Raw genomic sequence first — 16,322 nt, forward strand, 5'->3', positions numbered from 1 at the left:
ACACATTTCATTACTTAAAAATAGGAGAACATCCTTAGCGTAAGGCAAATCACCGTTGTGTCATTCGGTGACTCTGACGTGTATTAAGGAATCCAGACTCCAACAGGAAAGCTTCTTTCTGCATTTGACTATATCCAAACATCACTCTGAGGTACCTGACACTCACATCACAAATCCATTATTGCTCGGTATAACATTTGTGCCACCGACCAGACCCCTGTCAGCATCTTGCTACAAGCTGCATAATTAAAGGCATTTATCACCTTCTGATGCATACAGGGAATGAGGAGGTCATGTCACACAATTTTTAGCATTATGACTACTCTTGTTGTATTTCAATAACACTACTGTGTAAACACAACAGACCTAACAAATCTATACCCTAAAACCCTGAAAATGAGGTTGTTTTTTAAAAAACAGAAGAAATCCACATGCTTTTATGTACAACACCTGCACAAAGTTTTCACTTCCAATTTAGATAGAAAAGCAGTTCACAAATCATAACGAACGAGACCTGAATAAACACAGGAAAGACTTGTGTGCAGAGCATAAAATGCATAGTTAGACAAGACCAATGGCAGGGATTTTGTTTGTCACCATTAGATTTTTGTTAGAGGGATTAATCCCATTCCAGACAACCGATAGCATTTGAGACACTCTGTACGGACAGTTGAACAACTACATCCACAGTTTCATCCTTGGCAGCCTCAGGCCCACTTACAAAGAGACACACGCATTTTTAAAACAGCATCAGAGCCAAATGGATTTCTCATCACAAAGACAATTCATGAAGGGCACAGGGGGGTTTTGTTGTTGTGGCTGGGTTGGGGTTGGGTTTGTGTGTGTTTTGTTGTGTCCTTTGGGCTTTGTTTTTAAGTAAAAACAAGAGAAAAGAAAAAAAGCCAACTGAAATTTGTTTAACGAAATGCAATACACAGAAGGTGGTAACAAAGATGCATTATACTGCACCAACTCACGGCACGGATTAATCCTGTCTGGCAGTGTCACATGCACAGTTAAGCATGAATATTATTAATGATCTAATAACAATAAATTAGCTGGTCAGGTAACTTGATCAAAGAAACTATTTTCTGTTAAAATGGCAAGAAAAAGGATCTATGAAGTTGGTAATACAGTAGTGGAAGCATCCATTGCAAATTTGTATGCTCATGGGGTGTATTATGCCCCAGATCCACTAAGCATCATGAGATACTTGACTGTACAGAAGAGGCCAATGAAGTCGCAAAGATCCAACCACATAAAGAAAGAAAGAAATCTCTTCAGTGCAATTCTCACAAGATATTTATATTCAGACCACCACATCAGGAAAACCTTCTAATGGCCATAAATTTGAATCCACATGCAAAAGCCCACAGAGACATTTGGGCAACCAGCAGGATCAGCTCTGACATATCTTTCTCTTTCTATGGTCTGTGGGTTTGTATTTGTGGATCGGGCTTTCTAAACCTTTCGCACAATACAGTGGTGATCAGCACCAGATGTGCAGAGAAATCAGCAAAAAGCAGTGTCTTAAAAGGCTTTCAATTATGTACCTTCCTGGGATGAAAACTAGCACGCAAACAACAAAAATCTTCCCTTACATCCAATAAAAAGGGCAAATTCATTACAAGCAACAAAAAACCCCAAATGTTAAAGAGAAGAAACCTTTCTTTTTCCTCGTTACAAAATACTGACTCTTTCAAATCCAACATTTTTCTATAATGTTCTGTGGTTTGTTTGTTTTTCCTGAACTGACAAGATCCTCTGAAGCAAAGTTATCTGCTTTCACGCCTCGGTGGGACCCAGGCCTTTCCAAGGAAATACTGCTTTATTTTACTTTATGTTTCTAACAGAGCAAAAGCAGAGTCACTGCAGAAAGAAGCAATGAAACAAAGGAGGACGACGTTGATGGACTTCCCAAGGTCGCTGCAGGTGCCAGACAATGGTTCCCAGGAGGGGAAAATATGGTTGTTTTAAAACAAATTTGGTGCATGTGGCAAGCGTGGATGTTTCCCCGTGAGATCCAAGGTGACATGTATGACGACAGACATAGGAAAGGAGTAAGGGAAGAAGGGAGAGGGGAGGGAAGAAAGGACGAGGAAGAAAAAGAAATAAAGAGAGAAAGAGAGAAAAAATAGATAAAAAAAATTAGGTCATAAATATAGAAAATATAAGAATCAAAAGGTTTATTTAATTTTGTAAATTAAAATGGCTAAAGGTTAAAGAAGAGCATTAGCACATTCACACCGACAAAAAGGCCGGTTCAGAAGCTCAGCAATGCCCAAAGCCGCAGAGCAAAGTCCAAGTCAGGGTTTATGGGGTTTGCAAGCAAATGAGATTAGAAATGATGGAACAGAAGGCTTGGCAAGAAACACAAGAAAATGGTTATCTGGTATTTGAAGGGACAACACTGCCTTTTATGTAGTCGAAGGATAAAAAAGAAAAAAGCTCTTGTGTAGCAGACAATCTACCTGCCTGTCAAAGTCCTTCCCCAAACCCTGCTGTACCAAGGACTTGCCTTGGATGATAGATCCAGGTGACTAAAACCCTGAAGAAGCAAGAAGGTCTGAAGAACACAGGACTGACTTTTAACATTAGCCTTCCAGATGCTTGTAAACTACCCCAATGCAACTATTATTATCACTGAAAATGATACCCTTTATCCTTTCAACCACTTTAAGGACACTGCACAGATAATGGTAACAAAGGACTACGTAATAAATACACATTTTGTGTGCAGGAAATTCCTAACTATTACTGTCAAGCAGAGCAATGCCATGTTAGAGGCACTTGCTCCGACTTCTGTATAGCTCATTTTGAAATTGAAATGTAAAAGCTAAACGCCATGAAAATGACAAGAGGATGCTAAAGGAAAGTAATACACCAGCTTTCTTCCCTACTGCAGTTTGGCAGACTTGGACTGCGTCTCAGAAAAATCTAGCCTGCCCTCTGGAAATATTTTCCCCAATATTATTAGCCTGGGATCAGCTCAGAGAACCAAAGGGTCTGGAAACACCTTGGCAAGCCTAACAGAAGCCAAAGTCCTCTACAAAATAAAAATAAAAAACCCACAACCTAGAGAAGCAGAGTCACAAATCCAACATAGGCAGTAATCACTGCACTGCACAGTGGTCTACGTGCCCCTGAACGCACATTCCCTCTGAGAACCAACTGCATCTGTCGGGTCAATCCTGCAGCATATTTGCAGGAACAACTGCTTTTCAAAATGCTTCCAACATCTGAGTAGCAGCCTCAGACCCTGATTCCTCCTGTTCACACCAGACTAAGTGAGGAATCATTTCAGAGAGGCCAAGTAAGTTACACTTAACAAACTCAGCTTCTACCCTGAGCCCACTTTCTAGAGGGCTCCTACCCATGTTGCTTATGTATTTAGGGCTCAGTGGCATCTGGTCTCATTGCTCCTCCCACTTGCATGGACTGCAGAATGAGCACTGCCTGTTCCAAAGGCAACAGCATTCTCAAGTACACCTATGTAAGGCATCCCAGCTTCCCCAGGTAGCTTTGTTGTCCCACTGGGCATGTAACAGGCTAGAAGAATATCAGCACAGGAAGGCAACAATGGTTGCACACAAGGGACTGTGAAGGAACAAAAAGACTGATCAGTACTTGTAACTTGCCTTGGGGAGATACATCACAGTGCAAAGGAACCACTTTCTGCTGTTTCCAGCCTACTGCATTTGATTGGTCAGCTCTGAACCGACCTTAAGGCACTCTTTGCCAAATTACCCTCACTTTCTCCTGCCACATCAGTCACAGTTGTCCTTCAAATATGAGGGTAGTAAGTATTAGAGCTGTTGAAAATGAGAATCAGAAAGTAAGTTGCTTAATGAGTTACGGAGGGTCCTTCCACCCAAAACTACAGCCCTGGTCAAACACACATTCCAACCTTTTTTGCCCTATTACCCTCCTCCTCCCTACCATACACATTTTTCAAGCCCCAACCAACTAGGTCACTCATTTGTATGCTTAACAACACTATCTGGCTTAATCAAGTGGAGTTTCTGCGTGCCAAGTGCACAAGGTCTCAGCTGTTTCCTTCAGACAGGAAGGGAGTGAGTTTAGTGGGGGCAGACCAAGGATTGAATTGTCAGTGCAAGGGAAGGACTGAAGAGAACTCTACTTGTGCTGAAGAAAAACATGAGGCTGAGTTAACAAACTAGAAGATAAAATGAAAACAAATCAGTTTTCAGAGAACTCCTTTCAATATGGACTGTCAGCACCAATATTGGCATGAATATGCTTAAGTCTGGCTGTGCAATGAGGACATATTTTGTCTGACTCATCAGCTTGACAGTTCATCCATCTGCCCTTGATCAGTCAGAACTTTAATTTACAGGTAGTCCAGCAATTTCATCCTTTAGGTTTTGCTTGTTTGGTTTTCTCCCTCCACCCCTCGTTTATTTTTTAAATGTGCACTGCTACTGCCTGTGTAGAAAAGAAATACTATCTGTCCTTACAATAACTTCCAGCAGACTGCTGAATTCCTAGCATCTCAGCCAACAGTGTCTGCTTGTTCTGCATAGCATTTGTGTTTCTACCTCACCTTTTAAGCACGCTAATAAGTACGCTCTGTCTGAAGCACAAGTTTCCAGTGGCATTCTAATGCTATTTAGTTTTTCAGAATGCCCACTCAACATTAAAACAGTGCCGTTTCAAAATTACTATAATTTAATCTCCACTCCATTTAATTAAAAAATCTACAGAGAAAGATCCAACCACTAGCAAACTCCATATGCCTTTCTTTCTCCAGAGGCTGAGCTGGATGGACAAATGAGCGAGCAGTCAGCAAGCCCAAAGCAGATTTGAAAGCAAAATCTGCATTGTGAAAAGCATCACTCCAGAGATTTAAATGGTCTTTTTTGCTTTAGTCTGAAATGGAAATCCCACTTTCTGGTTTCAGAAAGTGGCTTCTATCCACTGCTTTTTTCATCTGGCAATCCTGTTACCTTGATACAAGAAGCCAACATTCCCTGTAAACAGTCAGACAACGATTTGTCAGGTAGCATTCCTAACAGTGCACTGCTAATGCTGTACATACTGTAACATGTACTACAGTACAGGTATGTACATGGCAAAAACTAAGCTTTGGATGGGTAACCAATCATGATAATGGCTTTAAGCAAGCAAGTTGTCAGGGTTACTCAGGCACATTAAAGGATGCAGCACTGTTGCATTAATTGGAAGCAGAAAACAATGGTAAAGCTTATGACTGCTGTACCTGGGATGACAGTAGGCTGAGCAGAAGTTCGGAAAGCATAGTGAGCTGGTTTGGACTTCCCTTGCTGGTTTTCAGCTATCACATAAACCTCATACTCCGCATTCCAGTCCAGGGACTTGAGCATGACGTGGTCACTGCCAGATGGAAGTCTGATCTCTGGTTTCCATTCTGAGGAATGCTTCTGCAGAGCAGCAGATGACAGGCAGGGATGCAAAACACACAGCACAATGTTAGTAGCCAGCTTTGAGAACACTGTAACAGCTAACTAACAAATGGAAAAGCAGGGAGGTTTATACACAAGCACACACTCCTCCTCAGCTAATTCAGTGTCACGTGCTGTTAGCTCTACATGGAGATACCGAAACAGCCCCTTTACTGCTCAGAATCCCGTTTTCTGCAGTGTTATCACACCTGAAGAAAATCCCTTGGTTCTTTCTCTCATCTTTGCCATCTCACTACACTACTTCTGTTTCAGAGAGGAAAAGCTGCAACTTCTGTACGTCTTTGTTCTGCAAATCACTTTAAGAATGTTCTTTCATGTCTTAGTATGTCAAATTCAAACCATCTGAGAGTTTTAGCTTGCAACACAGGTCTGGCCTAGCTTACCACTACCATTCTATTCCGCACCATTTAAGAGACTTTTAAAGGTGCATACAACTAGTAACCCTGATAATTCCTCCTCTGGTTTCAGGGAATCCAGCTATTCATTTCACTCAGACGAGGTACTACCAAGGTACCCTGAGACAGGCTTAGGCAGTTTGCTGTGACTGGAGTGTGCTAACAGACTTTTCTGTCTCGGCTGGAATTTACAGTTCTGTGACACCAGATTGTCCTTTTGACTTTCCAAAGCCTCTCCCCATTCTAAGAAGCTCCAAGTAATTAAGATACCTAAAATGATGGTGGTAAAAAAATACTCAACATTTCTATACTGCACTGCAAAGTGTGCTCTGTGACTTTGCTTGAAGGATTGTTCATAGGATATAAAGAGAAGATAGCCAATACACAATTAGTTCAGTTCCACATCTGACAGACTCAGTCACTAATAAAATGTCTTTTTTTCTTAATAGCCAAAAAACTTCAGTAATGCAGCTCAAACAATGGGAAAGCTGAGCTTCCCCCAGGTATACTAAGAATGAGAAAGTGTGCAGACAATAGAAAAAAGCATCAATAACTTCTGGAAGCTCTTTCTGCTGCCCTGAAGAACTTTCTATTTTCACTGACCCTCTCTCAAGGCCCAACTCCTCAAGGATGCGCTAAGCAATCTGACTGGATATTCTTTTGTAGGAAAAAAAACACCCCATCAAATAGCACCTAACCCAAAACAAGGACATGTTCAACTTACAACAGTAGCTGTTCATGACATAAATAAATAAGAGCTGATTAAGTTAGGCCTAAAGGAACTGCTTCCAACAGCATCTATCAATTTATCTGTGTCCATATTGACTACATTGAATATCTTATTCAGTAATCTAGAGAAGAATTTGCTACTGAAGCAGCCAGTACTCTATCAAATATGGCAGTTTCAATGACTGAAAGTTACGATCAGATACATGTCTGAAGGAGGGCAACGCTCTACACTATGAAACTCTGGTCCCCAGCTATTTAAATTGTTGCTGGCAATCCCATCTCAGAAGTGTACGAAATGAAATAATACTAAGTGCATGCAATTACCGTATGCTCACACTTCTACAGAAGACAGCATAGAGAAATAACCCTTCACAGTCAAAGGGAAAGGAAAGAAAATCACACAAAGATGTTGTATGTTGCTTCTGTGCATGTCATGTCTCATATCCTATACGCTTCCACCATGCCTGCATAGCATGTATTCCTGTACTAGCATACCTACAAGATCTTAGCTTCAGGGTTGTCTGCCTACATAGTGAAACCTAAGTACTGAACAGGCTGAATACAAATCAGGTTTGAGCGTCAGTCATACTTACAGCTTTATATTTGATCAGATAATGTCTAATTGGGGAGCCACCATCATCCTGCTTGATAACATTCACTTTAATGGAGTTTCCATCTTCTCCCATCTGACCTTCCAGTTTGGGTGCACTGGGTTCCCCTGAAACAATGGTGGATTTATGTTTATTTGTTAAAAAAAACAAACAAACCAACCAAACATTAGGGGAAAAGTACTCATGAAAAGCAGAATAATACTTTGTTATACTCAGCTGCAGGGTATCAGCCTCATTCTGACCCAGACACAGAGGACATTCTGGGCTTACGGTACAAATATTTGCAAGACTCAGTATTTCTTGCATTTGGTAGTTGGTTTTCACAATACAAATTACCATTCTTGTGTGTGCTGAAACGGAGTCCAAGTGAAAAAGACCCCACCCTACCCCAAGAATATCCGAAAGCAATGACCAGTTCCTCACCATTTTTGTTGTAAAACACTGATGTGAAACACGTGGAAAACATCAAGATGAGGTACGTGGCAACAGGCAAGGGATCTCGCCACCCTCACAGCAAAGAACTTCTGCCTTGTATCTAACCTGCATTTCCTCTGTTTCAGTTTAAACTCATCACCCTTTGTCGTATCACTACAGTTACTGAAGAGTCCCTCTCCAGCATCCTTGTAGCCCTCTTCAGATACTGGAAGGCTGCTATGTGGTCTCCATGCAGCCTTCTCTTCTCCAGGATGAACAGCTCCAATTTTCTCAGCCTATCTTTATATGGGAAATGCTCCAGCCTCTGATCATCCTCGTGGCCTCCTCTGGACTTGCTCCAATAGCTCCATGTCCTTCTTATGTTGAGGACACCAGAACTCCACACAATGGGGTCTCAGAAGAGCAGAGCAGAGGGGCAGGATCACTTTGAATGTTGTTTAGGTTTTACAGCTGCTGGACCAGAGACTTACTGGTGTGCTCACTTGAATGAGTGTGGAAAAAGGGGTACTGCATCAAGACATCTCACTCAGCTTACACTAGTGTAACTAAATCCAATAAATACAGGCTGGAGAGAGCAGACATCTTCACTCTTCTGTAATCACCATTTTTAAAAGAAAAAGCTAACATTTCCCAACTTGCACCCCAATATCAGCAGGAGACTGGAATGTCTGCAGGGCACACGTGTTTACGGCCACAGCCTTTCACACCCATGTCTCTACAACTGCTTTTTCTAGCCAGTTCTTTCATAACCTCCACACACAGCCCACAGAGCAGAGCTCCCCAGTCCCAACTCTGGCACTTCCTTCTTGCACCTTTACTGTAACACCTCACTTAACAAAAGCCAAAGCCACAGACTGTCTGATTACATAGGTACAGCCCCACCTCTCCCCCAGAAATACTGCAGCAAATGGCTCTAGAGACATGCTTTCTCCTGCTCTCATATGACCCCAGGGATCACCTATTTCCAAAGTGCTCTGACAGCCAGTGTGCTTACTACGCAAGAGGCATTATTACATATTTATTTGCATTATACTAAAAGAGAAAGGAAACAATAAGCCTGTAGCTGTATTAAGATCAACTCTGAAACATAACAGCAGCCATGGGGATTTACAGGAGCTTCTTCCAAAGAAGATTCTGAATTCTAAATCTATTCTGTATGGATTTGTATTCAGCTATTAATGGAAAGCACATGCATTTCTGACTGGCAAGAGAAAGGTTAATCTTCCAGTATCTTTCAAAGTTGATCTTTAGAAGTAATTTGAAGCCCTTCTCCCACCCCTCCAAAGAAGGGATTCAAGCACTTTTTTTTTGGTTTTATGAAACATCAATGAGAAACCTGCAAGGCCCAGACTGAAAGAGTAATTGAAGATTAATTCCTTTTTCTTGTGGACAAACACATGCTCTAATATACCAGTTGTTTAAAAAGGTAATTACAGTGCATGGATACACAGAGCTTTTTGATGCAAGATACTTAGGTTTACGTTTCACAACATAGTAATACTCTTAAAAATATAAAGAGGGAATGCTCCTTTTTAATCATGTTAGTTTTGTTTTCCAAATCCTTGCCTCTGCCTGTATCACCATAACAAGCCTCCCATGACACAGTCTGTACACTCAAGAACTCTATTCCAGCTTGCAAAAGTTTTCTCAGTGACTGTACATTGAAAATACATTTGCCAGCTACTGTTTAAACAAAAGTGTGGATTTTTATCTTTACTACCAACTAACTGAAGCTGTGTATTTGAAAATACCAGATTAACCAAGCAGTTATATTCTTTTCTTTCCTTAATCCTAAAAGAAAACATCACCACAAAGGTTCCTTATTTTGACTATTGGCTTGATCTGAGTTGAAAGAGCTATTACTGCAATAACTGTGTTATTTAACTAATCAATAATTAAATGAAAACAGAACTAGATAGTACAAGATCAACATCTCTTTGGTACTCTTTCGCATCCTCATTTGAGAGATAATTAGTAATAAGAGATCTTGAAGTGTTAAGTGAACACGGTACGTAGAGAATCTGACCTCTGATCTAACACAGACTAGAAATTTTCCCCAGTGATTAAACACCAAGAACTAAGACTTGAATGAACACCCTTTGGAAAGATGCTCATTCTTGATAGATTTTAAATGTCAGAGATGCTGCTGCACCTTATATACAGCCATTCCAATGATTAATTACCCTCTCGGCTGAAAATTTTCTTCACTTCAAATTGTCTAGTTTCTAGCTCCCGATTCCTTCCCTCCCCAATAGTTTAAACACACTTCTGCTCTGAGAAACATCCTCTTCAAACAGGAGAATATGGACCACTCCTAACAGCTGAAACCCAACAGGTATGTCAGTGCAAGCCCTGGTGAAGAATGCTTTAGTTTTATCTTCAAAAATACATGGCATTTAATTTATCTTAAGCAGGCAGATGTAATCCAGATACAGGGCTGTAAAATTAAAAATGGGTTAGTGTGTAATTTCAAACAAAGGAGGAAGAAGTTTAGTGGGATAAGTTTAGTCCAGCAGAATCAGTATCCCTATGAGTCAAAATGTCAGTAGCTGAAGAGAAAAGTTTGTCATCAGAAGGTTAGAGAAGAAACTCATGCTCACAGAACATGCATCCTCCCCACAGAATGGGGGCTGAAAAGCAAAGTGCATTACAAAAGTGTGCTACATGCCTTGGGTCTCTCACTTACACTGAGCTGATCGGATGTATTGCAGAAATCTGCCTATTCCACCCATAAGACATAGAATCCTTAAACCATCCCCCTTGTGATGCTGCTATTTTGCTTGTTCAGAGCAGACAGCTAGAAGCATGCCAGACTTCCTCTGTATAATCATTTACAAACACTTGTCTGCTTAGAATTCTCTTTGTGGCAGGGGGGATGCAGGATCTCATGCTTTCACTCTATGGTGTGACAAAGCTGAGTGATTACGTCTGAGCCAAGCAGCATCTTATTCGGCTAAGCGGCAAGAAAATCAACTAATGCAAGTAGAGACTCCTGAAGGGCAGAAGGCAAGCGACAAATTTTCACCCCTGTGCTTTACTCCCCTTGAGAAATGGGATGGATTTTGCTCAAAGATGTAAAATTTACAAGTTCACAGGAATGCATGCTGGACCCCAGAAGTGACAGCAGTGCAGATGACAGAGACTTTTTATCACATCTCTTCTTGTTCCCATAAAATGGGTTATTTCTGCCCATCTTTGAAAAGCAGCTCATATTGGTTACTAGTCAACTGCAGCACTTTAGACTATGATCTTATATCCTTGCCCAGCTGGCAATGAAGAAAGATCCTTGCTGTGCTTAACAGAACACAATTGCATTCTATGGTAATTTCTGCAACACATAAACAAGGAAGCAGCTGATTTCTGCAACAGGACTAGAGTGTGACCTACAGTGTCGCCAATTGGAAAAGTATCAGCCATACCTATTCAAAATCTTCATGAGTGGTAAATATACATGGGTGAAAAAGAAGGGAGTCTACAGAATGCACACAAGAGAAGCAAACAATCAAAAACAAGGAACAAAAACAGATCATGCAAAAATGAGACAACCAAGTCTTCAATCCTCCTGGATTTTGACTAGAGAGAGAAAAGACCAGGGGAAGAGAAGCTGCTCCCATGCATGCAGTCATGTGGGAAGGTTACTGGTGTTAGTTTTGTTTTCCTGGCAAAACCCAGCCTAAATTCTTTCCTGGTGGTGGTCCAAAACAATAAGGTGATTTCAGAATTCACAGACAGAAAAAAGCCAATTGCTTCCTAGTTTTCAAAATTATTTTAGTTGGGGAAGCAGAAAAGCGGGAGTTTCCCCTCCCTTCCCTCTTCTAGATTATGCAGAGAGTATTAGGTGAAGTTGTAAAAGTCACAACGTTGCAGAAATTGTTGTCATTACCATACACTTGGAGACTGATTTCATCTCCTGTAAGGGTCAATCATTTGCTTCTTGATTTCATGGAGCTCACCAGCTACTCTACCTGTTGCTGGTAAACGAGTTCAGACTAAATCCTCTGCTGGGCTCTGGGATGCCGTGTGGGAGGAATGGCAAGAAAGTGCAATAGTATTTCTGATGCAAATTGTGCTAAGTCTAGCTCTCATCACATACTCTGTCTCTATATATACTACTTCATCAAAACATAGCTCCCACTCTACCTATGTTTAATATTTATTCATAAAAAAATTATTTCTTAAATCTTAATGTGACATGTTTATCAATAACCAAATTTCAGAGATAAGGCATTTTTGATCCTTTTGGCAGGCTACCATAGTGTGCTTTTGTGCTTGTAAATCTAAACATACTCTATAGGGTCAAAATGTTGCTAAAGCAACAGGAGATGCGGAGTTGACATTTTATGAACATCTTACCCACAGCCTTTGGCACACTGGTGTCCTGAAAGGCAAAAGGATTTGTGCCGCTGGTGTTAATGCCAGAGAGTTTTAGAACATTACTAGGACACCAACTATTGGATTCCGATAGTGAAAGAAGCAAATGACTGAGCCATGTGATTTCTGCCTCGGTTTTGGGTTTGTTGATTCTTTTTTTTCCCCCTGAGTTTTTCCAAGCTCAGTGTGGAAGACTGAAGTTGAGTGCTTCACATGCAGACAGTGGTGACCGACTTCACCAAAAGGCTTGGAGGAAGATTCTGGAGTGGTGGAATTTGGAGATCCCCGGTCACTGACCAGAGGGGAATCCTCACCCCAAATCTATGCAACCAATCAGAACAAAGTATTTTACCTTCTGTTCACCAGCGTGGACGACATCATCAGCACCATGCAAGCCACATGACAAAGGCACATGATACGCACGCACATGATTGGTTGTGGAAAGGAAAGTGGAGGAGGTCACATGGAAAATACAAAAAAATTAAAAAACTGATGTAAACAATGGGCAAGGGAAAAATCCACAACAGAATTTTAAATCAAACAGGAACCAAATCAAAGCAGCGCGTAAATACCAGAAACACTGCGGGGACACTAAGACCGCCTGCAATATAAGGGTATTAAATCACAGAAAGCACTGAGTTATGACCTTGCAAGTGTTAGGCACAGCTGCACCACTGCTTATTAATACCGAGTCAAAGGAGGAACAAAAATGGCTGTAGAGCGCGTGCCACAACTCGGACAGCTGAAGGAATTCACTGTTGGAAAGAAAAAGGGAATACATTGTTATTCAGACACCGTCCTCACAGCAGAGGGGAAACAATCAAACCCAGAGCCCACACGGTTCAGCGAAGACAAACCTTGGCATTTTATAGTGATGTACACTCCCCTGTGCGGAAATAAATGTCTTCCTAATTATCGACAACAACAACAACAACTCAAAAAGAGAAAAACCTCATATGTGTATACATTTCTAAAGCCCGAGCTTTCAATCAAAGAGCTGCAACCAGAATTTGGTCAGACTGAGTTATCACTCAAGAGTACGCACGCTCTGTCCAACACATTCAGCCTAAAGATTCGAGGAATAGCATGAGCCATGTACAACGTGCAAGGGGCTTTTCTGTCAGTGAGGAAAGGAATGAAGTGCTCTGTGCTGGAAATTAATTTTAAGGATGGCACAAAGACGAAAGCCACTACTGAAAGAAATGAAAGTGCACAGACTGTATGAGAGGGGAATGAAGAAAAAATAAAATCAGTTGTCAGACTTGAGGACATCGCTAACTCCATGCTGTTTCCCTTCCTCAATTACCATCTGCTTCATAACTTGCATTTTTTATGATTGTTCCTCTTTTTCATCTTAATGAGGCTAGTTCAAAGTGCTTTTGTACTTCCCAGTTCGTTTTATGTAAAGAGAATTAAACCCTTAATCTTGTGGGTGCTTGTATCTGACAAGATTAAGCATACCATTACTGGGCAAAGAACTGATTGTACAAAAAGCAAAATTGATTTGTTACACCTAAGCTTTGAATCCATTGTCTCTAGTTATAAACAGAGACTCATGGAACTCTAGGCAGGTGCATCATGAAGGAAGGAAGTTTTAGAGTTACTGTGAGATTGCCTGGAAAGGCACTCGGTGAGGAAACATATTTCTAAAACCCCAATAAGCTTAATATAACTGGAGATTTAAAATCAGGTAAGAGAAGTTGCCTTTCAGATCACTTCCTCCTGAGAGAAAGCTTTAGATAAAGATCAAGGGCAAAACTAGCAACACAAATGTACCTGAAAGAATTTGCATGAGGCTTCTAAGACACAGAAGACATTTGGAAATACTGTCTTACGCTTAAAACCTTGGAATTTATCCTGTTGTAATGGGTAGAAACCAGGTAGTCAGAACACTGATTATCTTGGAGCCTCCTTGGGATGCCCATGTGAACTTTCTCCCAAGACTGCAACCTATATTGAATTGACTGATGCACTGCACAGCAAAGATTTTACAGAAAAAATCCAAAACCACTTGGCTTTCCACCCACATGTCTCTTGCTCAGTGGCCTCCACCTCCCTCATCCTGCAACTTTTGAATCTCTTGGCCACTATCTAGTAAATATGACAGAAGTTCCTATAGATTCTGGAAAACCAGGAGACAGGTAGAAGAAAGACCCAAATTAGTACTTTAACTGAAAAAAACCCCAACTTTTTCAAGTGACCTCAAACATTGCTGTTTAAAACAGGTTCCACAGTGGTGAGAGCTGAAAGAAAAACTTTATTACTGCTGCTGATACAGAACTATTTATCCAAGCAACCTAAGAGGATTAAGTCCAAGGAGATATATGTTCCCAAACGCCTTACAATACTATAGACATCTCCCATAGGTTATTGATCACATAAAGTCAAAAAGTCACTCAAGTCAGTGCGGAAACTCTCTTCAGCTTCATTAGGTTTTAATTAGTTTCATTATTCATTTTCCTGACTTCAAGAGGCTACACAGCAGCTCTCAATTTCTAAGTGCTCCTGGTTTCATTCATTTAACCACAGAGGTTAGGTTAGGTAAGACACAAGATCATTCAGCAGCAAATGATCCAAAATTCCAAGAGCATCTGCCTTGTGCCAATGCCCTTTTAGGCTGTTGAATACAGTATATTCATATGCTGCAGAACAACGTAACACATAAAACACATGTGTCTGCTAGCTGCATAAATTGACTATGTACACAAACAACAATGCGGCAGTGAAAGGTCAGACCTGCTTCTGTTCAGTGTAAGAGCTGGAATTTCAGAGTAGGTGAAAATGGGAACTTTCACCCTTAAAAAGCCCAATGTACTCCCAGTCAACAAACACACAACTCCCCCACCTACCCAAACAACAAAAGAGCATGGAAAATATTCACCCTGAATGGGCTATTAGTATCTTTTCTGGGTAAAAAGACCCAGAGAAAAAAAGACATCTTTTTAAGGAACAAAACATTTAACACAACATTTTCCCTTACAAGTGAGGGCATCTCCTAACTCCACATATAAGCAGTTTTCCAACCCCAACCATTCTATGATTCTATGAGAGTTCCTGCCTCCTAAGAAATAACAGATTAATTCGCAGATGTGCTAGTTGCCACTTTTCCCCTGCCCTTTGCCCTCTCCACCCCATCAAATTCAAATTAAAACTTCTCTTCAGCAATACAGAATCATTAACACTTCAGATGCATCACAAATCACGGTTTGGCATGTCGTATACATGAAAAACACTGCAAGAATCAAAGTGTTTGCTGTGGTCACTGGCAGATAAAAAGACATTTCATGTGCTATTTAAGACCATGGAATGTGCTAGTCATGAATGCAGTATTTTTAATTCCTTTGACAGTTCTAGACTAGCCATGCTATCCTCTCCCCCAGATAACCACATGCTTCATGCTTTTAGTATTTTCCATTTAGTAGTGACAAACCATTTCTAACCTAGTACAGGTAAACACACACGTCTTCATCTTTAAGACCATAGTCACAGAAACACATTAATTTTATTATTGTAAATCAAAAGAAAAGCATTTGGCTTTGTAGAAATGATTAGTTGTTCAAAAGACACATATGCACCATGTAAACATATCTTTTCCTTAAGTGTTTTTCTTCATCTTCCAGGACTGTTGCAAATATTCACTTGGCTTTCATATTGGCAAGTGACTGACTATAAATCTCCTACATGTAGAGATTAAATCAAGTCTTTGATACATCCACTCAGTACCAGGAAGATGCGTCACTGAACTCTTAACAGGTAGACTAAATCAGACATTGCAGAATAGTTATTTCATGTACAAATCAAGTCATCTGCAAATTTTAGCTATTTTTAACTTGGGCTACTCAGATCCAGCATGGAATCATCTGCTTGCCTGACTGAGTCTCACTAGGAATGGCTACCTTACCAACAATGTTCTGAGCAAGAAATGAGGGATTCTGAATCCAATTCCCATTTCAGATATAGGCTTCTTGTGTAGTCCTAAACCTTTTAATGCAGGCAGGGCATTAGTGGTAAGACGGGGCAATGCTCCCTCTCCCCACAGTCCGCTCTCCTGTAAGATATTCTATCTCCTCATCTACAAGACATTCTACCTCCTCATCTGCATCTTCTTTCAACATCCACCATCCACTGTTGTAATATCAACTTTAGCTCCCTAAATTCACAGAAATAGAGCAAGGCAAGGTGGCAAAAAGATTAATTAGTCCATGTTCCTTTTGCAAAGGCATCTATAACACTGAAATCACGGAAAATGTGAAAGGAAAACATTCCTTTTGGAAATGATAATTTAAATATCCCTCCCCCCCCCCCCCTTCATGTTTCTT

At 40.7% G+C, this 16,322-nt stretch overlaps 1 protein-coding gene across 9 annotated transcripts in view; it reads right to left on the reverse strand.

Moving 5' to 3' along the window:
• Window positions 1-16,322, reverse strand: part of NCAM1 (neural cell adhesion molecule 1) — a 102,645-nt gene that overhangs the window by 7,072 nt on the left and 79,251 nt on the right. For 6 of the 9 annotated variants that reach the window (XM_057431966.1, XM_057431960.1, XM_057431965.1 and 3 more), the window contains 2 exons: window positions 7,180-7,304; window positions 5,240-5,420 (listed from right to left, as the gene is read on the reverse strand). In XM_057431966.1, the coding sequence (XP_057287949.1) occupies window positions 5,240-5,420; window positions 7,180-7,304 (306 nt within the window). Of the gene's footprint in view, window positions 1-1,667; window positions 1,927-5,239; window positions 5,421-7,179; window positions 7,305-16,322 lie in introns of those variants that run through there. The other 3 variants (XM_057431963.1, XM_057431968.1, XM_057431962.1) reach the window with 1 other exon arrangement.

This window comes from Pezoporus wallicus, unplaced genomic scaffold, assembly GCF_028554395.1.
Source record: "Pezoporus wallicus isolate ANWC-B61680 ecotype Strahan unplaced genomic scaffold, APGP_CSIRO_Pwel_v1 scaffold_8769, whole genome shotgun sequence".
In the NCBI taxonomy this organism is placed as follows: domain Eukaryota; kingdom Metazoa; phylum Chordata; class Aves; order Psittaciformes; family Psittacidae; genus Pezoporus; species Pezoporus wallicus.